General features: G+C 53.0%; 5 protein-coding genes and 1 non-coding gene across 6 annotated transcripts; 3 read left to right on the top strand and 3 right to left on the bottom strand.

Annotated features, from left to right (window-relative positions):
- The first annotated feature begins 172 nt into the window (after positions 1 to 172).
- SNF2 (transcriptional regulator) lies at positions 173 to 5,908 on the top strand. The gene is made up of 3 exons (XM_062882509.1): positions 173 to 913; positions 986 to 5,035; positions 5,094 to 5,908. Exons 1-3 carry the CDS (start codon positions 821 to 823, stop codon positions 5,349 to 5,351), a joined length of 4,401 nt encoding a protein of 1,466 aa, XP_062728560.1. The 5' UTR covers positions 173 to 820; the 3' UTR covers positions 5,352 to 5,908.
- Positions 5,909 to 6,121: 213 nt separating this feature from the next.
- Positions 6,122 to 6,193, bottom strand: QC761_0109750. The gene has a single exon. It is a non-coding gene; the product is annotated as a tRNA-Thr (tRNA).
- Positions 6,194 to 6,315: 122 nt separating this feature from the next.
- Positions 6,316 to 9,325, bottom strand: ZRT3 (Zinc transporter). The gene is made up of 2 exons (XM_062882508.1): positions 8,222 to 9,325; positions 6,316 to 8,089 (listed from the first exon to the last, which is right to left on the bottom strand). The coding sequence occupies exons 1-2, from the start codon at positions 8,283 to 8,285 to the stop codon at positions 6,603 to 6,605; spliced, it is 1,551 nt and encodes a 516-aa protein (XP_062728559.1). The 5' UTR covers positions 8,286 to 9,325; the 3' UTR covers positions 6,316 to 6,602.
- Positions 9,326 to 9,448: 123 nt separating this feature from the next.
- NUC1 (nuclease) lies at positions 9,449 to 10,429 on the top strand (the record flags this gene model as incomplete). Its single annotated transcript, XM_062882507.1, has 1 exon — positions 9,449 to 10,429. One exon carries the CDS (start codon positions 9,449 to 9,451, stop codon positions 10,427 to 10,429), a length of 981 nt encoding a protein of 326 aa, XP_062728558.1.
- Positions 10,430 to 14,135: 3,706 nt separating this feature from the next.
- Positions 14,136 to 14,897, top strand: QC761_0109720 (uncharacterized protein; the record flags this gene model as incomplete). Its single annotated transcript, XM_062873208.1, has 1 exon — positions 14,136 to 14,897. The coding sequence occupies one exon, from the start codon at positions 14,136 to 14,138 to the stop codon at positions 14,895 to 14,897; it is 762 nt and encodes a 253-aa protein (XP_062728557.1).
- A 376-nt stretch (positions 14,898 to 15,273) lies between these two features.
- On the bottom strand, positions 15,274 to 20,486 carry QC761_709540 (uncharacterized protein). The gene is made up of 3 exons (XM_062882506.1): positions 18,745 to 20,486; positions 17,650 to 18,677; positions 15,274 to 17,599 (listed from the first exon to the last, which is right to left on the bottom strand). The coding sequence occupies exons 1-3, from the start codon at positions 20,206 to 20,208 to the stop codon at positions 16,456 to 16,458; spliced, it is 3,636 nt and encodes a 1,211-aa protein (XP_062728556.1). The 5' UTR covers positions 20,209 to 20,486; the 3' UTR covers positions 15,274 to 16,455.
- Positions 20,487 to 21,029: the final 543 nt, after the last annotated feature.

Here is a 21,029-nt window from a genome sequence, read left to right as displayed (position 1 = left end):
ATTGTTGCTCTCACTCATAACCCTTAGGAATCGTGACAGGGTTGTGTGTGGCCGGAAACGGCAAGTGGCATGGGGTGGCAGTGCTCCGACTGAAAACAGGGGCGGCACGGCAGCTATTAGGTAAGCCGGGGCGTACTAAAAATTGCGCAGGGAGCCTTGAGCACGGGGCCACCATCGCCCGCGCGCCATTCAATCTTTCTCGGCTCTTTGCTTCAACCTCTCCATCACTCAAGGGGTGACGGCGCGCATCAAAAAAATCACCAATCTACCTTTGCGATCCATCGAGGCCATCGTGAAATCGCCGACAAAACACGGGACGCGCTGTTCCCACCAACGACCACACGACACTCACACCGTCCCCCGCAACTTTTCGCGTCTTTCTCTTTTTTCACCACACCCCGACCAGCCGCGGCCACTTCTTGTCGCTTTTAACACATCCATCCACCCACCCACCAAACCCTCGTTGCACCACCACCGACGCGACAACCACCGCGCTTCCACATCGACACAGTCGCTGTCCACACATAACACACCCACTCCTCACCCCCAGATCAGTTTGTCATCGGTTCCCGTCGTCCACCCGGTCGCCCTCTCTGACGCGCCCGGCACTGGACCCGGCTTTACTTCGTGTCCAATACGGAGACGGAGCCCGCTGCCACTCGTTTGCCTGCCCTGTTCGCGACCACCACACCACCACCATCGACATCCCACCACGGGGCTTCACTTCTGCGACCGCGACCCAGATATGCTCGCACAGTAAAGGAGCAACATAATTGAATTGACTTTTGGTTGCCCCTCCCGACCTCACTGCCGACATATCATGGCTAGTGTTCAGATGTCGCCCGCGGTCCAGCACCCTGGGTCTGCCGGCCCTTCGGGGATGAGCGCCCAGCAAATGCAGGAGCTTTACCATGTGCGCATCCCCTTTTACTCTCCTGCTATAGAGTACAATGTATCTATTCGACCCTGTGCTGACCCCGTGTAGAAATATCAACAGATGAAGCAACAGGGTGTTCCTCCCAATGACCCCGAGTTTATCAAGACATCGCAAATGGTTGCCCAGGCGCAACGACAGTGGGAAATCATGAAGCAACAAGCACAAATGCAACATCAACGGCAGGCAATGCAGCAGCAACAGAGACAACAGCAAATGCAGATGCAACAAATGCAGATGCAACAGCAGCAAATGGCCAACGGCGCCAACGGTGTGATGCCGGGACAGTCCAACCGTATGCCTCAACCCGGCGCCCCTCAAGCCACCGCGCCTCCATCATCAACTGCCCTGGAAGCCTCTGCTCTACCGGCGGGTGCCAATTCTATGGCGGCCAACCCTGCTGGGCCCCCCCAACCACCAAAACAGAACAAGATGTCTCTTTCACAGGACCAACTAGCCCTGCTCCGGGACCAAATTTTGGCCTTCAAGATGCTATCCAAGAACGCTGGCATTCCCGCAAACCTTCAAAAGACAGTGTTCGAGCGCCGGCAAAGACGCCAGCCTTCTACCACTGAACAGGAAATGCAAATATCCGCCGCCAACGCCGCCGCCGGTGTATCTTCACAGGACACCCCCAAGTCTGGTGCCAACGGCGCAGCCCCAGCCCAAGAGAGCACTCCCTCAGTGCCTAATCCTAAGGTGTACAAAACATTCAAGAGTCCTTATGATGGGAGCCTCGTGCGCAACACCATCTCTTACATGGATCACTCCCGTCGGAAGAATCGTCTCATAATACCAGGCGTTTTCCCGGCAGGCATCGATTTCGAGCAGCTGAGGACAGACCGTGAGAAGATTGTGTTCAACCGGATGAGCGCCAGATATGCCGAGCTCAAAAGCCTGCCCGGCAATTTAGCTCACTGGGACGCAGCGAAGGACAGCCTGGAGGCGGACGACACCCTCAAGCGGAAAGCCATCATTGAGATGAAGTCATTAGCGCTGTACAGCAAGCAGCGCGCCTTGAGGGAGAAGATTGGCAAGCAAATGCTGCACTACGACAATCTCGCCATGACCACCAACAGAGCGTCGTACCGCAGGATGAAGAAGCAAAATGTTCGCGAGGCCCGCATCACCGAGAAGCTCGAGAAGCAGCAGCGCGATGCTCGCATCAACAAGGAGAAGAAGAAGCAATCCGAGTACTTCCAGGCCGTCTTCACCCACCGCAATGAAATCCTCGGCAATGCCCAGACCCAGCGTAACCACTCGACCAAACTCAACCGCCTCATGTTCGCTCATCATTTCAACATTGAGAAGGAAGAGCAGAAGCGCATGGAGAGGACCGCCAAGCAACGTCTGCAGGCTTTGAAGGCCAACGATGAAGAGGCGTATCTCAAGCTGCTTGACCAGGCCAAGGATACCCGCATCACTCACTTGCTTCGCCAGACCGATGGCTTCTTGCATCAGCTCGCCTCGTCCGTCCGTGCGCAGCAACGACAGGCTGCCCAGAACTACGGCAACGAAGACATCCCCGAGGAGAGCGAGCCAGACGAGGAGGATGAAGAAAGCTCGCGCAAGATTGATTACTATGCCGTTGCCCATCGCGTCAAGGAGGAGGTCACAGCCCAGGCTGACATTCTTGTTGGTGGCAAGTTGAAGGAGTACCAGATCAAAGGCTTGCAGTGGATGTTGTCGCTCTACAACAACAACCTCAACGGCATTCTGGCAGACGAAATGGGTCTCGGAAAGACCATCCAGACCATCAGTTTGGTTACTTACCTGATCGAGAAGAAGCACCAGAATGGCCCGTACCTGGTCATTGTCCCTCTGAGTACACTTACCAACTGGAACTTGGAGTTCGACAAGTGGGCGCCCTCTGTCTCCAAGATTGTTTACAAGGGTCCCCCAAATACCAGAAAGCTGCAGCAGGAGAAGATTCGCCGCGGCGAGTTCCAGGTGTTGCTCACAACTTACGAGTACATCATCAAGGACAGACCGTTGCTCAGCAAGATCAAGTGGTTCCACATGATTATCGATGAAGGTCACCGCATGAAGAACTCGAATTCCAAGCTCAGCGCCACCATCCAGCAGTACTACAGCACTCGTTTCCGTCTCATTTTGACCGGCACCCCTCTGCAGAACAACCTGGCCGAGTTGTGGGCCATGCTCAACTTCGTCCTTCCCAACATCTTCAAGTCAGCCAAGACCTTTGACGACTGGTTCAACACACCCTTTGCGAACACTGGTGGCCAGGACAAGATGGAACTCACGGAAGAAGAACAGATTCTCGTCATTCGTCGTCTGCACAAGGTTCTGCGTCCCTTCTTGCTGCGTCGTCTCAAGAAGGATGTCGAAAAGGATCTCCCGGACAAGACGGAGAAGGTCATCAAGTGCAAGTTCTCCGCCCTGCAGGCTCGTCTCTACAAGCAGATGGTTACCCATCAGAAGATTCTCGTCAGCGACGGCAAGGGTGGCAAGACTGGTGCTCGCGGTCTCAGCAACATGATTATGCAGCTGCGCAAGCTGTGCAACCATCCCTTTGTGTTTGATGAAGTTGAGAACCAGATGAACCCCATGAGTGTCAGCAACGATTTGCTGTGGAGAACGGCCGGCAAATTTGAGCTTCTCGACAGGATTCTGCCCAAGTACAAAGCCACTGGGCATCGTGTTCTGATGTTCTTCCAAATGACCGCCATCATGGATATCATGGAGGATTTCCTGCGTTTCCGAGGGATTCAGTACCTGCGCCTCGATGGTACAACCAAATCAGAAGACCGTTCTGATCTGCTCCGCGATTTCAACCGACCCGACTCGCCCTATTTCATGTTCTTGCTCTCCACCCGTGCTGGTGGTTTGGGTCTGAACCTGCAGACCGCCGATACCGTCATCATTTACGACTCTGATTGGAATCCTCACCAGGATTTGCAAGCTCAGGATCGTGCCCATCGTATCGGTCAGAAGAACGAGGTCAGGATTCTTCGCTTGATCAGCAGCGCCTCGGTCGAAGAGAAGATTTTGGAGCGTGCCAGATTCAAGCTTGACATGGACGGCAAGGTCATTCAGGCCGGTCGTTTCGACAACAAGTCTTCCGAGACGGATCGCGATGCCATGCTGCGGACTTTGCTAGAGACGGCGGATATGGCTGAGGGCGGTGAGCAAGAAGAGATGGACGATGAGGAGCTCAACATGATCTTGGCCAGAAATGACGACGAGCTGAGCATCTTCCACAAGATGGATGAGGAGAGGTCTCGGGATCCCATCTATGGTACGAAACCAGGTTGCAAGGGCGTACCGCGTCTCATGGCCGAGAACGAGCTTCCGGAAATCTACCTTACCGAGGGTAACCCGGTTGAGGAAGAGGAGGCGGTTGTTTTGGGTCGTGGTGCCCGTGAGCGCACCAAAGTTAAGTACGATGATGGGCTCACGGAGGAGCAATGGCTCATGGCTGTTGACGACGACGATGATTCACCCGAGGCGGCTGCTGCCCGCAAGGCCGCTCGCAAAGAGAGGCGGGAGAACAAGAGGAAGGGCCTGCTTGGCGGGTCAATCGAGAACTCCCCATCAGCCAGTCGCGCTAGCACCGAGGAAGTTGAGACGCCAGTCAAGAAGCGGGGCCGCAAGCCGGGCAGCAAAAACCAGGAGAAGCGCAAGGCGGAAGAGGGCGACGAGGAGCCGCCAGCCAAGAAGAGACGTGGACCACAGGGACGTACCAAGTCGCTTGGTGCCAACGGCTTATCGGGCGGCGGCATGTCTCCCGCCGTGAGAGAGAAGCTGCAGAAGAGCCTCAAGCGGGTCTACGACGGGCTTATGGACCTCGCCGTGGACGACGACGAGCCGGTGCCAGAGGACGAAAAGGACGACGACGATGGTCCGGCTAAGAGGCTGATCATCGGGCCGTTTGTCAAGCTGCCTCCGAAGAGGGACTGGGCGGATTACTATCTGATCATCCAGAATCCGATCTGCATGAAGGACATTGAGAAGAAGATGAAGAAGGAGGAGTACGGCAGCCTGGGGGCCATGAGGAGGGACCTGGATCTTTTGATCAAGAACTGCAGGACTTTCAACGAGGAGACGAGTGGGATTTGCATGGACGCTAGGATTATAGAGGTTTGTTTCCCCCTTTCTTTTTTTGTCTCGACACGGTTACTAATTTGAGAAAAAACAGCAATTCTTCATCTCGGAATTCGAAAAGGAGCTCCAAGACCCTGACCTGCGCGCGTTGGACGAGCCGGCGAGCTCGTCGGCTGCTGGGTCTACCAAGGACACGTCTGTTGCGCCGTCCCTGACGGGTGACACGCCTCAGCCTTCCTCGGCTGTCCCTCCAGCCGGACCGACGCGAATCAAGTTGGTGTCCAACAGCGGGTCAAACGGCCAATTGAATGGCGGGGTGGGAAGTAGCAGGGCGCAGACGGAGGAGGATTAGAAAGATCAAAGAGGGAATGGGTATGATTAATTGGATTTATTGTATTAACGTATGGGTTTTTTTTTTTCCTTTACCTAATGGGGATTTTATGGCGGTGGTTGGTGGGGGTTGGTGTTGAAATGATTTTTTTGGGCGTCGTGGCGTTGTAGTCTGGTTTTTCTCAGTTTTCTTTTTTGTCTCGGTGGGAACTTGAGGAAGGGAGGGGGGTAAGGAAAGGGAAAGAATTTTTCAGCGAAGGTATGGATGGCTGTTTTTGCAAGGGGGGACTAACCTTACTTTGCTTGTGATTTTTTTTGATTGAGAGTTGGGTGGGGGGGCCGGTGGGGACCGGTGAGATGGTGAATGATGGAGCGAAGGGGTTGTACAAGATAGGGAGAGGGGGAGCTGTAGTTTCTAGTGGAAGAGCAAAGAATCTCTTTTCTTTCGATTTTACTTTTTTTTTTGGTGATGGGCTGTGTGAGGATGGGAGATGTGGGCTTCGTACATGGTGAGAAAGGGTACTGTGTGTAGCTTTTGTAAACAGAATAGAGCCAGATCTCTTGTAGCTCTTTGCAAAGGTTTTGGCGTGATTGCTACATCCTTGGAGCGCAATGTACTTGGTGGTTATCAGCTGTCAGCTCTACACCTTCCACCCACGATCATCATCCACACCTATGGTAGCCCAGCTGCAAAAAAAGCAAAACTTCGATGATGATGATGATAGAAAACAGAGAGTGAGGTATGTGGTGGTATGTATGTATGTGGGCAAAAGAAATGTTCATGCTGTGAAATGCCTACTACAGGAATCGAACCTGTGCTCTTCGCATTACAAGTGCGACGCCTTACCACTTGGCCAAGCAGGCTTGTGCTTTGCTTTTTGATATTTACATAGCTCAGGATTGGCCTTGATGTCTGCCTGCCTTGCAGGATGACGAAGCCACAAACAGAAGGTCATCATCGTCGATGTCACATCTAGTCCATCATCTAGTCCATCATCCCCTGATATAGACTTTCACATTTAACGCTGACACTCCTCAGCACCGAGCTAGTGAAACCAAAACATGGGAGTGTAACACATCATGTTCTCCTTCTAGCTAAAACGCCATCATACATATATCATATCCAAACCGTCTTTAAACTCACGTTTAATTCACAACCCATAACCCATCCCAAAAACACCCAACTCCGACCTCCAAAACATGCAATCGCTTTCAACCCACACGCCACCAAGCCATCTACCTAATCCTCAAAAAAAACCAATAACATCCAAAATCAATGCCCCTCCACCAAAGAATTACACCCCCCCAAAACCACCATCCCCACCACCCCCCAAAAAATACTCAACCGCCTGTCATGCCCCAACCCCAAGCTCTCCGCAAACAGCTGCAAACCCACACTCGTCATAATCCCCGCCGTCACCGCAAAGATAACCGCGTATGCCGTCGCATTGATCTCGAGCTGCTGCCTGTTCGCAATCTTGAACCACACCACCGCTATGCTTGCCCCCAGGGGCTGCGACAACCCCCCCAACAGCGAAGACCAAGCAATGGCCTTGAAGCGGGACCCGAGAGCCATGTAGAGGGGGAGTGACATGGCAAACCCCTCGGCAATGTTGTGAACAAAAAGAGCCATGAAGACGTTGAATCCGAGGGCCGAGTTCACGTGGTTGGTTGCGTAGGTTATGAAACCCTCTGGGAGCTTGTGGACTGCAATGGCGATGACGGTTTGGAGGCCAATGGCGAGGAAGGCGTTGGTGGGGACGTGGTGGTGGTGTTGTTGGTGGTCGTTGTCTTCTGGTTCGGAAGGGTGGGAGCAGCAGGAGGAGATGCTGGATGCGTCGGTGGGGTCGGTGGTGTGGGAGTCGGAGTGGGAGTGAGACTCCTCGTGGGCATGGCCATGGTGGTGATGATGGTGGTGGTGATCGTGGAGAGAGGCACAGGAATGGGAGCGGCTGATGTTATGGCTGTGGTGGTGGGAGCTGGTCACCGACTCAACGTGGTCTTCGGCGATGGTCGCGGGGATGGACTTGATCGTGGCGTTCCGGGACAGTGCCGTGCGGCCGTTAACGTGCTTAAAGCATTCTTGTCCACAGGGGTCCGTGTATCCGAAGCAGGGCCCGTCTTCGTCGCAGTTTGGTTTCGTGTCCTTGAAGAAGGACATTACTCGCTTAGAGAAGAAGGAGGGTCTTCTAGACTCGGAGGGTCGGCGGGTGTCGATGCTGGGGAAGTGGGTGATAACCTCCCCCCAGGGCTCGGCGTTGCCGTTTACCACTGGAGTGTGTATGTGTGCGTTTCGTTCGGTGGGTAGTAGCGGGGTGGCCTCGTTGACTTCCACCATGCTCGGGGGACCCGATGGCCGCCGGGATTGCCGCCGGGGCAAATGTGCCCTCGAGTGGTGGTGGTGCCGGTGATGTTGGGACTCTTCGTCGGGGATTTCCTCGTGTGTGTGGTCACATTCCACTATGTGCGACGGGAGGTACTGGTGCAGGACGTGTGATATGAGCTGGATGCCAAAGAAGCCCCCAACAAAGCACCCCATCATGAGTAAACCCGCCTTTTGCCTGTCCCACTCATCCTTAAGAAGATAGCGCATGGCCGAGGGAAGCATGCTGTTCAATGCCGAGAACACCATGACACCGAAGCTCAAGCTGAGGGAGCATGCGAGGAAGACATTGCTCTCTTGGATGCGGAAGTCGCGCTGGCCGGGTATTAGGCGAACAAACACGTCGATGCATATTATTGAAGCGCCCGCGATGCATGCTAGACAGAGTATTCGAGGTTAGCGAAGTGGACAAACAATTGACAGGAATCCGCCTTCAAAACGGTGAGAACTGCTCGTCGCGTGGCGTCCTACACGACCAAACGGCCCTCGGGAATGATTGCGTCACGCACCTATACCGCTCACCGCACACATTATCCATCCCCTCGTGTCATTGTCCAGGTCGCCTTGGACCATGGTGAACTTGGTGCAGTCCGCTCGCTCGCTCGCTCGAATACTATCGAGGTCCGTTGGTGTCTGTTTTTTGTTTGTTTGTTTTTGGTCTTTGCAACGGTTTGTGGGGGACGAGGAACCCTGACTCGCGGCTTTTCAAGGTGGTTGTTCTCTGTCGGTAGGTCTAGCTCCGGTGTCTGGATTACGGATTTGGTGCAGTCGAAGAAAGATTGACATTCGAAAATGTTGGGATCAGAATCAAAGGAATGAATGGAAGGTAATCAAAAAACGAGGGGGGCGGGAGGCGAACAAAAGGAACCCCAGTTAGGTTGTCGTGGGTGTCATGCGGCAAAGGTGGGTAGACTTTGAGAACCTCGATGGCCTTTTGCCTTCTTTCGGTACTTGTCAAAAAGCGACCTTCCTCTTTTCTGTCCTGCGAGACTAAGCCTCCGATCGCTCCCCGGAGAAATGCCAACTCGAGCAGGTAATACTCTATGACTTGGCCGTCCGAACACCCTCTTTGAAGCGATAAGGCGGCCTTGCTTGCTGGCCAATGTGCCGTGTATCATATGTGTGGCAGAGACAAAAAAAAATGATTTGAAAGGTAAGCAGAACTCCCTCCCCCACTACATCCAGATCTCACCCCATGGCATCATCGTCATCATCAAACTCCGCCGTGGAGAGTTGCGCCCATCCCCCGCCATGGCTGTGGAACAAGGGTCTCTTTTGACCGCCCAGCCTCCATTGCCAATCACCAACAGGGCTGACCTCACTTCTCAGCGGGCACCTTGATGGTTTGCTGGAAGGTGTCTCGACGTGGCCATTGTGTCGCCTGTGCTACAGAAAAGCATCGCCTCGTGGGCACTATCGTGTAACTAGAGCTAATTAACTCCCATGCGAACCATGCTTCTATCCTATTTGTGCTCCCATACAGATAATTCATGATCTTCCACTTCTTCAATCGATGAGGCTCGGTGGGGTCGAATGCTTGAATCTGTCTGACCCCACGGTGCCTTGCAGGGGTCTTTTTACTGCCGATCAACAAATCACGGGGAATTTTTTCCAAGACAGCCTTGCCCACCCACCACCATCACCACCACCACCACCACCACCACCATCCAAAGGCTGAGACAACCTTGATAGACACTCTTTAGCGGTGTGGCCACCTCTTCAACCACAACACCACCATGTCAAAAGTAACCTTCGCCATCGTCGCCGGCGCCGGCGCAGCAGTCGGAGCAGCAGCCACAGCCGCCCTCTTCAACAAGTCCTCCTCCTCCTCCCCCGAAGGCCCCAGGGTTCCTTCTTCTCCCTCCCCCGCCGCCGCCGCTCCCGGTGCTAAACCCCCATCCAAACCCCCCTCCGGCCCCTCCCCCGTCAACCCCTCGGGCCTCTTCGACTACGGCTTCCCCGGCCCCACCTCCGACCTCGCCTCCCGCACCTCCTTCATCTCCTCCTACGACCGCCGCACCCGCAACCCCCACTGGGTAGCAGAGCACATAACCCCCCAATCCCTCTCCCTCAAATCCGGTGACCGCAAAAACTCGCAATTCCTCGAAGACCCCTCCATCCCCGAAAAATTCCGCGCCAAACTCAAAGACTATTTCCGCTCCGGCTACGACCGCGGCCACCAAGTCCCCGCCGCAGACTGCAAGTGGTCCCAGTCCGCCATGGACGAGACGTTTTACCTCAGCAACATGTGCCCCCAGGTCGGGGAGGGGTTCAACAGGGATTACTGGGCGCATTTTGAGGATTTCTGTCGGAGGCTAACAAGCAAGTACCCCAGTGTGAGGGTGGTGACGGGGCCGTTGTATCTGCCAAGAAAAGAGGAGGACGGGAAGTGGTACGTCAAGTACGAGGTGGTGGGCAGCCCGGCGCCGAACGTGGCGGTGCCGACGCATTTTTACAAGGTCATCTTTGCCGAGGAGAAGGACTCGAAAGATGGGCCGGTGGCGGTGGGGGCGTTTGTGCTGCCCAATGCGGTTATTTCTAATAGCAAACCTCTTCAAGAGTTCGAGGTCCCGTTGGAGATGGTGGAGAGGGCGTCGGGGTTGGAGTTTGCGGACAAGTTGGATGTGAGGAGGAGGAAGAGGCTTTGTGCCGAGACGAGCTGTAGTGTGATTGTCAAGGAGTATGCGCAGAGGCAGAAGGCTTTTGAGAAGAAATAAAGGGGGAAAGGAAGGGGGTTGTGTATATATAATCTGCTGTATGTAAATATGGAGAAAAATAGTAATCAACATGTAGCAACTGCCTCTCGGGGTGCTGTGTGCAGGGTGCTGTGTATAGGGTCTGCCCATAATCCGGCCCGGTCACGTAAGCTCATGTTTGCTTATTTTCCATGCAGCAGCTTAACTGCCTGGGAGATGAAGCGCCTCTACCTTATCTATGAGGCAGTTCGTGAGCTGGTATACACTACAAAAACAATACAAACTACGGGCCCACCAAGAGAAAGTCAAAGGAAAGATAACCTTAGGTTCTGTAGCTGTGTATAAAATCCAAGCGTCAATCAGATCAGGAACAGCTGACACAGTTTACGGGAGAAAACACTAGCCATCTCAAGCTAATGGACATTCTTTCAAATTGAAAATGTGCTAGATAGTTTGTTTTCCCCTGCTAGACCTCACTTCTTCTTTGTTCAAATGTCGGGCTTTGCAACTTGGCCCGTTGCCGTTACACTTGCAAGATACTAGTATCATGAGAATCGACGACGAGAGGCGGATAACAAGTGTATCCCTACATGACCCCTAAATTCCCTTGAATATTGCGTTGGTTGAACAACCCCTGCACGTAAAATACTTCTACTCTTCAGGAATTCACCAGCCGTGGTTGGCTTGTGTCGGTGGATTAAGGTATGGAACATCAGCGGTGTAATGACCCTGACTGAGGCGCACGTAGGCTGGACTGGAGGGGGGAATGTGTTGGTCGCAGTTGAACTGGATATATTAGGAGCAACTTGGAGCGGGAAGCGGAATGGTATTCAGGTGGGTAAGCCTATATATTGCAGTGTTTGTTGGGTTGCGTCAGTTCCGATGGAAGTTGAAGTCTTGACAGCAAGCTTGTCGATCGAGTCTTTGCGATCCCTGGCGCGCTGTTCCAGTCTCTCTGGCCCAAAAGTCAGAGATACGCCGTTTCCATGGCTGATGGAGACTGATGACGAAGTCGGTGTCGTGATGGTCAGAGTAAGGTGTGAGGATTTCGTTGAAAGCTGAATGTTTGTTCCAAGGGTTTCATCCTCAGTGTCAATAGGAGTGATGGAGATGGAAGGGGCAGCCGAGGAGGGAACTGAGATAGATTGTGTAGGTGTAAAAGGGTTGCCCTCAACTCTTGCCTTCTTCAGCTCGTTTTCCAGGCTCTCAATCCTAGTTTTCTGCTTATGTAGCCGTCTCACAGCTTCCTCGGAAAACTCGATGAAGTACCTCCACGATGAGTACCCCCTTTCTTTGTCTTCAGCGGTGCTCTTGTCACAGACGGCAGTCTCGTAGTATGCCTGCCAAGCGTCGTGTTCCCATTCATAGAAGTATTCAGTGGTCAGGTGGATGTCAACGAGGTCGGAAGGCTTGAATTTTGGTGGGGATTTCTTGGGCCATTTTGGCCGGGACTGTTGGTTGGGAGACAAGGACCATGATGGATTGCAGAGAAACGAAGTTGTTGACGAGCGATATTATATGTAGTTTTGCTGGAGAAAACAGGCTCATCAACCTCGTGCCCAAGAGCAGAAACTCTAAATTTTTGAACTCTGTTTCTCGGTTCCGAAGCAGCCACCGACGTATACTGCTGCCCTCGGAGATTCCAGGACAGGGACCGGAACCTACCATCTTCAGATTACAGCTTGCTCATCCGTAGCATTGTGACACGGGTCAGTATGGGTTTGCTTGACATGTTCTGCTATTGAGGTTGATCCCCGCTTGATGTATTCTGCTTGTGACTGGTTTTGACGTGACTGACTTTGACTGAACCTGTTGACTCCAGGAAATAACTCCTCTCACCCTTCGCAATACATAAGATATCTTCCTCCCAAACTCTTCATTCCAATATTCTTCTACTTGGCACTTCTATCATTTAGGAATTCGACTACCATATGACGGCAGCAATGCTAACAGAAGCCCACCTCCCCTTCTTACTATTCCACACTCACCCCTCCGTCGCTGTCCTCACATCAACAACCAAATGGTTAAACCTTAACATCGGCGGTCTCAGCGACGAAGAGGCCCCCGCAGCCCTCTTACAATGGGCGGCCTACTGGCACCAGCTTGCCTTGATCGCAACCGAATGGCTCGAAGTCGCGGAAGCCGGCACCTAAGACCCCTGCCACCACCAGTAACCCCCCACCCCCAACCCGGATGAGCGAAGAAAAAGAAGGGAGAGAACAAGTCAAACGTATATTCTGTCGCGCAATTCAACGGCTTAACACTTTATCTCCCTCCAAAAGAGATGACAGCGTGGAAAAGTCTTATCAAGCCGCTTCACAAGACGCGCGAGGACGCACCTGTTGGGAGCACTGGGGGAGAAGGGTCCTCAACTGGATCTAAGAAGTAGGGTCTGAGGCAGTGGTGGTTGAGCAAGTTACTGTTGTACACACAAATATCAATACATGAGTCAACCATCGTTCACAATCACAGAGAAAGAAACACCAGCCAACATCGCCCGCTTCGTGAATATTCTCGGCCCAGGTGAGTGATCTCTATCATCCCAATGAATATCTACCTTTGTCATCTCAGTCCCCTTCTCCCAATGTGTCCCACCATACCAATCCCTATCAACCCCAGCACCCGCAACTCACATATCAACACAGGACCACTCCAAGTAGCGCCATCCCACTAGGTAGAACAGTGTCCATCCCCAATAGAAACCCCTCCGAAGACGATACTCGCACAGCGACTGAATTCATCGAAACTTCCAGGTCGCTCCTGCGTCGCCTAGTTTCCCCGAAGGAAGGCGACAAGACCCGTCACAAGGGGGATGCCCTGTTCTTCCACGCCAACCAGTGTGAAGTGATCCACAGACTGCTCCTAAACAAGTTTGGCGAAGTGGAATATTGGAAGGAGAGCGTGAAGAAACTGGAGAATCGATAATGCTAGTAGAGGTGGAGGGAGTGGAGGAACAGGAGAGTGCGCAGGAACTAAATAAACCGTGCTCGAGCGGTGCATCCGGGATCATTGTCCTAGATGGCCCCTCGACTTCTTGAAACATGACCCAGAACATAGATACCGTGCTGAGCAGCAAATAGGAATCGGGGACCTGGAGAGGCAGGTCGAGGAGTTAAAGCGGAGGGTTGAGGAAAATAATATGCAGCGTACTGCGTGCGACTGGCTGGATTTGTGATTAGGGGTTGACTAGCTGGAGTGAAGGTTGCTTTAGGTAGACAGTCTTCAGAGAGAGAATGGGTCAGCAGCAACTCTCCGTCACAATCCGGTCACACCCATAGCCATAGCAACCATAAGAGACATCTCAAATATTGTATCCACACTCTTTCGCTTTCCCCCCATTCAAAGCCTTCCAAAACAAGAGGAATGACTCCCCGGCCATTTACCCTACCCTGTCTTCACCATTTCTCTCAGATCTCCGTGAAAGAACCTCTTTCACTATTGCCACTGTGTATCTATCTACCTGTCCCATTCCGATCCTCCATCAGCAATATTTCCTCCTCCCAATTTCCCACGCACTAACAACTCCACTGCCACTCAACACTACCCCTACGCTACCAAGCCCAGTGCCAGCAACACTCCCGTCTCTATCAATCCCCATCAAAGAAATCCAACTCCCAGACACCACCCAACTTCACGAAGATGTCATATGAACTTCCCAGCAGAATGGATTCCATGCACCATATCGTCAACCCCAATCTTCGTTACCTGATGGATAATCCTCCTCCAAATGGCGAGAATACTCTCAGGTGGCATTGGAGAGAAAGTTACGACGACGAGAATCCTCTCCTCGACGATGAATGGAAAATACGATGGTGTAGACGAGGTCAAGTTCCTCAGGTCATGGGCTTACTACTGGCACGACTTCTCCAAGGAAGCTTTCGCCCGGCTCGCCAAGCTGGGAACCAGGAACAAGGAAATTGAGTCACCCAAGACGAGACTGAGGCGTTTGCACCACGGGTGCATAGGGTCCAGAATAGCAGTTCATGACATCTTCACCCCGACTGAAGACAGCGGCCAACAGACTACCATCGACGCGCTGGTGAAACGTGTCGAGGATCTTGAGGGCATCTGCACTAAAAACACCATGGCCGATCAACAAAAAGCCATCGGCGCCCTGGTGAAGCGGGTTTGGTCATCTCGAGGACAGCAGGTTGATAACCTCCACGACACCAACCTCCAACCTGCCCTCACCAAGCAACAGAAAATCATCAGGGGCCTGGAGGAACGCCTGGAAGATCTCGAGGACGAAACCACCAGCCAGACCCTAGCCGAGCAACAAACAGACATCGGGGCACTGAAGGAACGTCTGGAATACCTCGAGGTTAACAGCACCAGCAACACTCTAGCTGCTAAACAACAGACAGCAATCGACACCCTCGCTAAAAGGGTTGAGCAGCTCGAGACGTTCATCAAGAAGTTCTCTGCCTTCGCCTCTGCGGCATCTACCATTGAGCTAGCGATCACTGCTGGGGACGCGGATGCCCGCTGAGCTAGAGTATCGCTCATAACTGGTGAAAGGTGCCAGGAAGCTAGGAAACCGCCGGACAAACACTGCGCACATCGAGAAAGATCTGGGAAGGAACAGTCAGAAGTTCGCCTCACAGTCATAGCCGCATCAGCACCCATAGTGGAACGGGCCATCACAAAGATATACCTACCTGCCTTGCCTTAATCATCCCCGAAACCTCCAAAAACAAAGCGATATTTGACCAACAGCCCTTCTCACTCTTTCTCTCAGAGTCCCGTGAAAGACACATATCTCACCGTTCCCACTACATATCCACCATCCTTTTTTACCAACAATTCCTGCCTTACTTCCCACCCACGAGTAACTCCCCAGCTCTCAACCCGCCCAAGTCCACCATCACCACCACCCTTTTCCGTCTCCATCAACCCCCCATCAAAACAAGACAAAGCCAAAACTCCCAGCTCACAAAAATGTCATCCCACCGCCCCCTCCCACGTCTCCCCCCGCACCATCGACAGCCTCCTAGAGCAACTAAACAGCAACAAATAGCACAAGAACTTCCTCCGGATACAAAAAGCAAAAATCCTCGATACCCAACACCGCTTCGGCAATGATACCGACGAGGCCGTGTTCTTCAAGCAACGGGCCCGCTACTGGCACGAATTCGCCAAGATCACCGCCGTTCCGACTCGCCAAAGCGGAAGCATGGGGGAAGATACTGAGGGATTCACACCACGGGTGCCAACAGACAACCACCATCAGCGCCTCAACAAAACGAGTTGAACATCTCGAGGCGTTCATCAAAGAAAAAACATCCACCACTGAGCCACCACCACACTGACGCCCCATGAAAAAGCCGTTGCCCCCAAATGTCCCACCTGATTGAAAACACACACCCGACGATCGGAATATCCCAAAGCGAAAAAAGAAAGCACAGACAGACAGGGAAGCAGACATATCAAGTTGGCGGATCATACCTAGCTAGCTAGCATCATCACCCATAGTCGCAGGAAATATCAAAAATATTATATTCACACCTCTCTTATCTCCTCCCATAACCTCCAAAAACAAAAAGCAATGTCACCACCAACTATGTACCCCCCACCTCCCTCCACTCCTCTCCTCTCCTCATTTCATCCCCTCAAAACTCCAGACACCATCGCGAATAACAAACCAGTCAAAATGATTATCAACTCCTTTCCTCCCTCTTTCCCCCATTCCCTACCATCCATCCGATGTCCTTCCCTCCCAAAGTTATACCCCCACCTAAAAAAGAAAATTAAAAACAAAACAAGAAACCAAAATCGCAAACTCTGTGTGTTTAAAAATAAAAGAAGGAAAAAAAAACCTAACGGTTATAGCAACTAGAAATGTAATTCTTGAAAGAGACAAGACCAAACGAGAAAGAAGAAAGTGATAAAAGAAAAGACAAAAACCAACCGGGGAATCGATCAAAAACGCATAAGTAAAAAAGAACCAAGAAAAAAAAAAGAAAAAAAAAAAAGAGTCGCTGGTCACAAGTCCCAAGCCAAGAAGAAAGCCCCCTCCTTCACCCATCAATATCATACACCCCCATCACTTACTTCCTCCTAGCAGAGCTCCTAACCCCCTTCCTAAACTTACTCACATCCGCCCTCTTCCTCCTCCCGCTCGGCGTTCCCGCCTCCACCTTCAACCCCCCACTCCCCTTGCCAACATCAACCGGACTAGCGGTAATAGTATTCTCATCATCCACATCAAACTCCAAGTCTCTCAACGCCTCCTCGTCCATATCCGTCAACTCTTCACTCAGACTTCGCACCGCTTCCCTCCCGGCCCACTGCTTCTCCACCGCTGACGTCCCCTTCAGCTCAAACTCTTCAAGGTACCACGGAATACCACCGTCAGAAAGGACATTATGGTGTCCTTGTTGTTGGTTGATGCCGAAGGAGCCGTTTGACTGCGGTGGACTCAGTGGACCAGAGTGATTTTGTGGTTGCGGGTTGGAGGCAGGATTGTAGCCGGCAAGGGAGGGTGGTGAGTTTGATTCCTTGGGAATGCCGTTGGTAAGTATCTGCGGGATGTCAGTCCGTTGAGTGTCGTTGTTTTCTTCTGCTGTGACGGAATGGGCAGAGGACAAGGCACCGTTTATTTCGGCGTCGTGCTCGTCCGATTTGACCTCTATGCTTCCATCGCCAATGTGCTCGGTGCCTTCCATGGGATCGTCTGGATCCCCGTCGGCATCGACATCTTCGTCTAACTGATCAGCGACGATAATTTGGCCTTCCACAGGTGCGTCCGCCATGTCGACATCTTGTGGAATACCAGGGGCCAGGCTGCCGTCTCCTGACACCATGATAGTAGCTGCCGGACCGGGCTGTCTCAGCTCAGTGCTAGCCTCGATTATGGCCTCGAGTTCCGCCTGCAGACCCTCGAGAGGCTTCTTGCATATTTCCGCCTCTGCCTGCAAGGCGGATTCGAGAAGTGGCTGGAGTGACTTGAGCATTCGCTTTCCTATCCTTCTACGGTCTTTGACATCTGCATTGCCGCCGTTCTTGACTGGAGACGCATCGATGCCGATGCCGCGAGATTCTTCGGTTGCCGGCACGGCTGGCGGATCGTTGATGCCTGCGTTGATGGCTTGGCACAAATCGGTGGCAAAATGTAGTGTGGTGGTGTAAAACCGCTGGTCCAGTTTGTCTTGCAACTCTCTAAAGCCCGGCTTGAAGATGTTCTTGTCAAGTCTATGATGTGTCAGTAGGTGGCCAACAATAAGGCGGCACGCATAACTTACAGGAAAGCCTTGTCAAGCACCGGTTGGAGCTTCTTGTAGACCGGGAAATAGCAACTGTCGACAAAGTCCTGCTCCAACTCGGCCGCTTCCAGCTTGGAGGCTTCACGCTGGACAATTGCATCAGACAACTCCTTGAGCTGTTCCAGGTCTTTGACGAGGCTGCCGCAAAACTCGATCCTTCTGGCCAGTCTTGTCTTCCCAGACGGACCCATAGCGGCAAAGTTACGCCGTGTCAACTCCATTGACGAGAACGTCTCCATTTGAAGCTGCAGCCGTTTGAGCAAGGCGGCTCCACGCCTGGCCTCGCGCTTGAGGGTCCAGTAGCGACATGTTTCGGCGACATAGTCTTTGCGCTTCCGTATCGGGAAGCGAGAGAGTGAGCTCTCCACCGTGTCAAACACAGCTTGGGGGATAATGGGTGCACCCGACGGCAGCTTCCAGATATTCTTGGCCGGCTGTCCCTTTTTCTTATCTCCGAGAACAGTATTCATTTTGGCGCCTGTCAACTGGGACTCGTCAGGGGGGTGCTCAGTTATGGCATGGCGGTGGGTAGCGGCTAACTGAAGGGCCGACGCTTGACTATTGGCCCAAATGCGCCCCTTCATGGTCCGCTTGTAGAAGCGCTTCGCATCTTTTGTCGCTTCAGCGACTGCATTCTCCTTTGCATAGTCTTGGGGACAGTGCTTGTCGCAATACGCCTTGAGCGGCATGCTGTCCAGCACAGCGAGAGCGCCCTGGCTGTTCTTCATCTTGAGAAACAACCGGCAGCGCCGGGCGCAGGTGACATGGAAGGCCTGATAACAGTTTTTGTTAGAACACTGGATGCAGGCTCCCATGCGCTGACTGCAGATATAGCACGTCAACTTCCACCGCGTCTTGGGCACTTTTTCGACCTCCATCACCGGCTCCATGAAGGTGTGGTTCCCCAAAGACACCTCGGGGATCCACATGGCGCATAGCAGATGTGCCCATTTGGACGAGTTGGTCTGCTTGAAAGCCCCGTCGGTATTGGGGCAGAAAATGCATGTCTAAAAGAAATCAAAGTCAGCATCATCATTCGACACCTACCCGACAAAACTCGGCGAAAAGACCTACCGGAATACCACGACCAATCAACTGGCACTTCCTGCACAACCATTGCCCCTCGGGAATAAACGGCACACCATAGCATTCTTGGTGAACCGCCAAATCGCAACCGTCGCAAAACACGATCGCGTTGGTGTTCTCGCAGTCACCGTCGTCGCAGATGGCACATTTGCTGTCCTGCTCTTCTCCAGCTTGCGGCTCGCCATTAACTGCAGCCGCAGAGCTGGATCTCGGTCTGTGAGTCTGTGGCGGCTTCGGGTTGGGCTTCGGTATCCTCTTCTCGAGCGCATGCCACTCTTTTTCAATTTTGGTTATTGTGATCTCAAAGATCTCACGAGTTATTGGATCCAGTTCGGTCGCCTTTCGCCGACTGTTCAGATCCTCGAGCCACATATCATCTTGCTCGTCCATATCGTACTCCACACGCCCAACCACGCCGGCCGTGTGCTGGACTGGATCGCCTGCCGCCGAGACAACAGCGACCTGTTCCAGGTCCTCCTCAGTGTTGGCATCTATCGCCTTGATGAGCTTGCGATCAGGCCGGATGAAGTTGTCGCTCTCCTGATAGCCCACATTCATCATCGACTTGTCGACATATCTCGCCTGGCCAAACGTCTTGCTCTCAAAAAGGGCGATACGGTCGATTTTTCGGTATGATGGCATCTTCAGATCCAGCCGCTCTTTCGCGTTCTGGCTGTGAATAGGCAATACTTTGGGGACCTGGGGGGTTAACCCAAGATCCAGTGGTCGGGTGGCATACAAGGAGACCGAATCTCTTGTTGGCCTGGCAAGTCGACGCCTACTCGGGGTATCTGCTAGGCCGGAAAATGATGGCTTTCCCTGGCCATTAGGCGTGCCGTTTGCACCTGTGAAGACAAACGCGCCGTCCTTAGTAGGGGTACTTGCGCCATTCAGGAGGCTGGCAGTACCTAGCGCAACAGGTGTTGGGGGTGCTGGTTTTATGACTATGCCGTCTACTTCATCGGCAGGAAGCACCGCAAAGGTGGCCTCGATGTCAAGATTTGGGTGGAACTCCTCCCATCCTCGCTCCTCTCTGGGCTTGTACCCCTCGCTCTGGACGACAGCGGCCGCCAGGGCTGTTGCTGAACTGTATTGCATATCGTCGAGTTCGTCTCGGTTCACGGCCGTTCGTATCCTCGTGCTTCGTTCTCTGCGCGGATAAACGGTAGGGGAGGGTTGCGCATCGGTCCGGGCTGAGGCTCGCTGTCTGGACACGGTAGTTGCTGGCCCTAGATTTTCGGGTGGGACTTCGCCACCATCGTCGTCTAAATATCTCCCACCACCTCCCGGCCCTCCGGGGACATATTTACGCTTCTTCAAGGGGGGTTCTGTTGCCGGGGGGTCTTCTGGAAACTTCCTGACGCGAGACGCGCTGGTTGAGCCAGTGCCCTTGGGCCGCCCTCTAGGACGGCCCCTGGACTGACGTCTTGGCGTTGTTGGCCCTGACGCCATGGCAAAAGGTGAGCAAGGTGGTTATCGGGATAGAAAGTGAGGTAAAGGCTGCTCGGCGATGTCGTCGGCGGGATCAGCGCGTAGTTGTTGGTCGATGCGGGGTCGCTCGAGCAGGGCGGGGTTTATTGGCTCGCATTGGTCATGTGTGAAAACCGTGTTCTTTGTCAACGCGGCGGTGTGCCTGCTGGCAGTTGGTGAGCTTATTTCGATGGTGGGTGATGCAAAGTGTCAACGACACTCGACAAACATTCAGGGCATGTCGTCAAAACGCGTGGTGTAGTTCCACAAAATGATTAGGTAAGAGGAGCTTTTGACAGATGAGGCCCGTGCGTGACCAGGGGGTGGAACACTCAGATGCACGTGCTTTTGAAGATATCCAACTTAGATTCTAGCTTTGGTGTCGAACTCGTAATCGCAAAGGTGGCGCGCAATCACTACGAGGTGAAGGAATATGCACAAGTGAAATACACGTCTCATTCACGTCTTTTTGTAAGAGCAAGACCAGGGAAGCGCATGAGGTTCTAGAACTGCGTGGGGACGCTAGGCCAGTGAATATCACCACAACTGGAGCCCCGCTTGTTCGGTTCGCGACACAATGCTTCCCTCGTGCAGAAGGGTTCGAAAGAGCAGTCCAACGCGCAAAACAAGATCAAATGGGATCGAAAAGGGTCAATTGACTCTGTATATATTTCAATTGCTCTGCAAAACTGTCAGGTGACCCCCATTGGCCCCTCCCTTTCCCCGTCAGCCCCCTGAATCCATGTTGGTTCCCCTGATGCAGACTCGCCTTGTAGGGCTGAAAGCTGCAAAGCAGTTTCTAT

Source organism: Podospora bellae-mahoneyi, chromosome 7 (genome assembly GCF_035222275.1).
Source record: "Podospora bellae-mahoneyi strain CBS 112042 chromosome 7, whole genome shotgun sequence".
In the NCBI taxonomy this organism is placed as follows: domain Eukaryota; kingdom Fungi; phylum Ascomycota; class Sordariomycetes; order Sordariales; family Podosporaceae; genus Podospora; species Podospora bellae-mahoneyi.
This window is presented reverse-complemented; position numbering and strand designations above follow the sequence as displayed.

What these genes read in the sequence shown, in the direction of transcription:
- ZRT3 (XM_062882508.1), bottom strand. Translation starts at nt 8,285, where the DNA reads ATGGTCCAAGGCGACCTGGACAATGACACGAGGGGATGGATAATGTGT. An exon ending in GTGTGCGGTGAGCGGTATAG is followed by an intron (nt 8,090 to 8,221) that starts GTGCGTGACGCA and finishes TACTCTGTCTAG; the next exon opens with CATGCATCGCGGGCGCTTCA.
- QC761_709540 (XM_062882506.1), bottom strand. Translation starts at nt 20,208, where the DNA reads ATGGCGTCAGGGCCAACAACGCCAAGACGTCAGTCCAGGGGCCGTCCT. An exon ending in TGATTGGTCGTGGTATTCCG is followed by an intron (nt 18,678 to 18,744) that starts GTAGGTCTTTTC and finishes GATTTCTTTTAG; the next exon opens with ACATGCATTTTCTGCCCCAA. An exon ending in GTGCTTGACAAGGCTTTCCT is followed by an intron (nt 17,600 to 17,649) that starts GTAAGTTATGCG and finishes GACACATCATAG; the next exon opens with ACTTGACAAGAACATCTTCA.
- SNF2 (XM_062882509.1), top strand. Translation starts at nt 821, where the DNA reads ATGGCTAGTGTTCAGATGTCGCCCGCGGTCCAGCACCCTGGGTCTGCC. An exon ending in AAATGCAGGAGCTTTACCAT is followed by an intron (nt 914 to 985) that starts GTGCGCATCCCC and finishes GACCCCGTGTAG; the next exon opens with AAATATCAACAGATGAAGCA. An exon ending in TGGACGCTAGGATTATAGAG is followed by an intron (nt 5,036 to 5,093) that starts GTTTGTTTCCCC and finishes GAGAAAAAACAG; the next exon opens with CAATTCTTCATCTCGGAATT.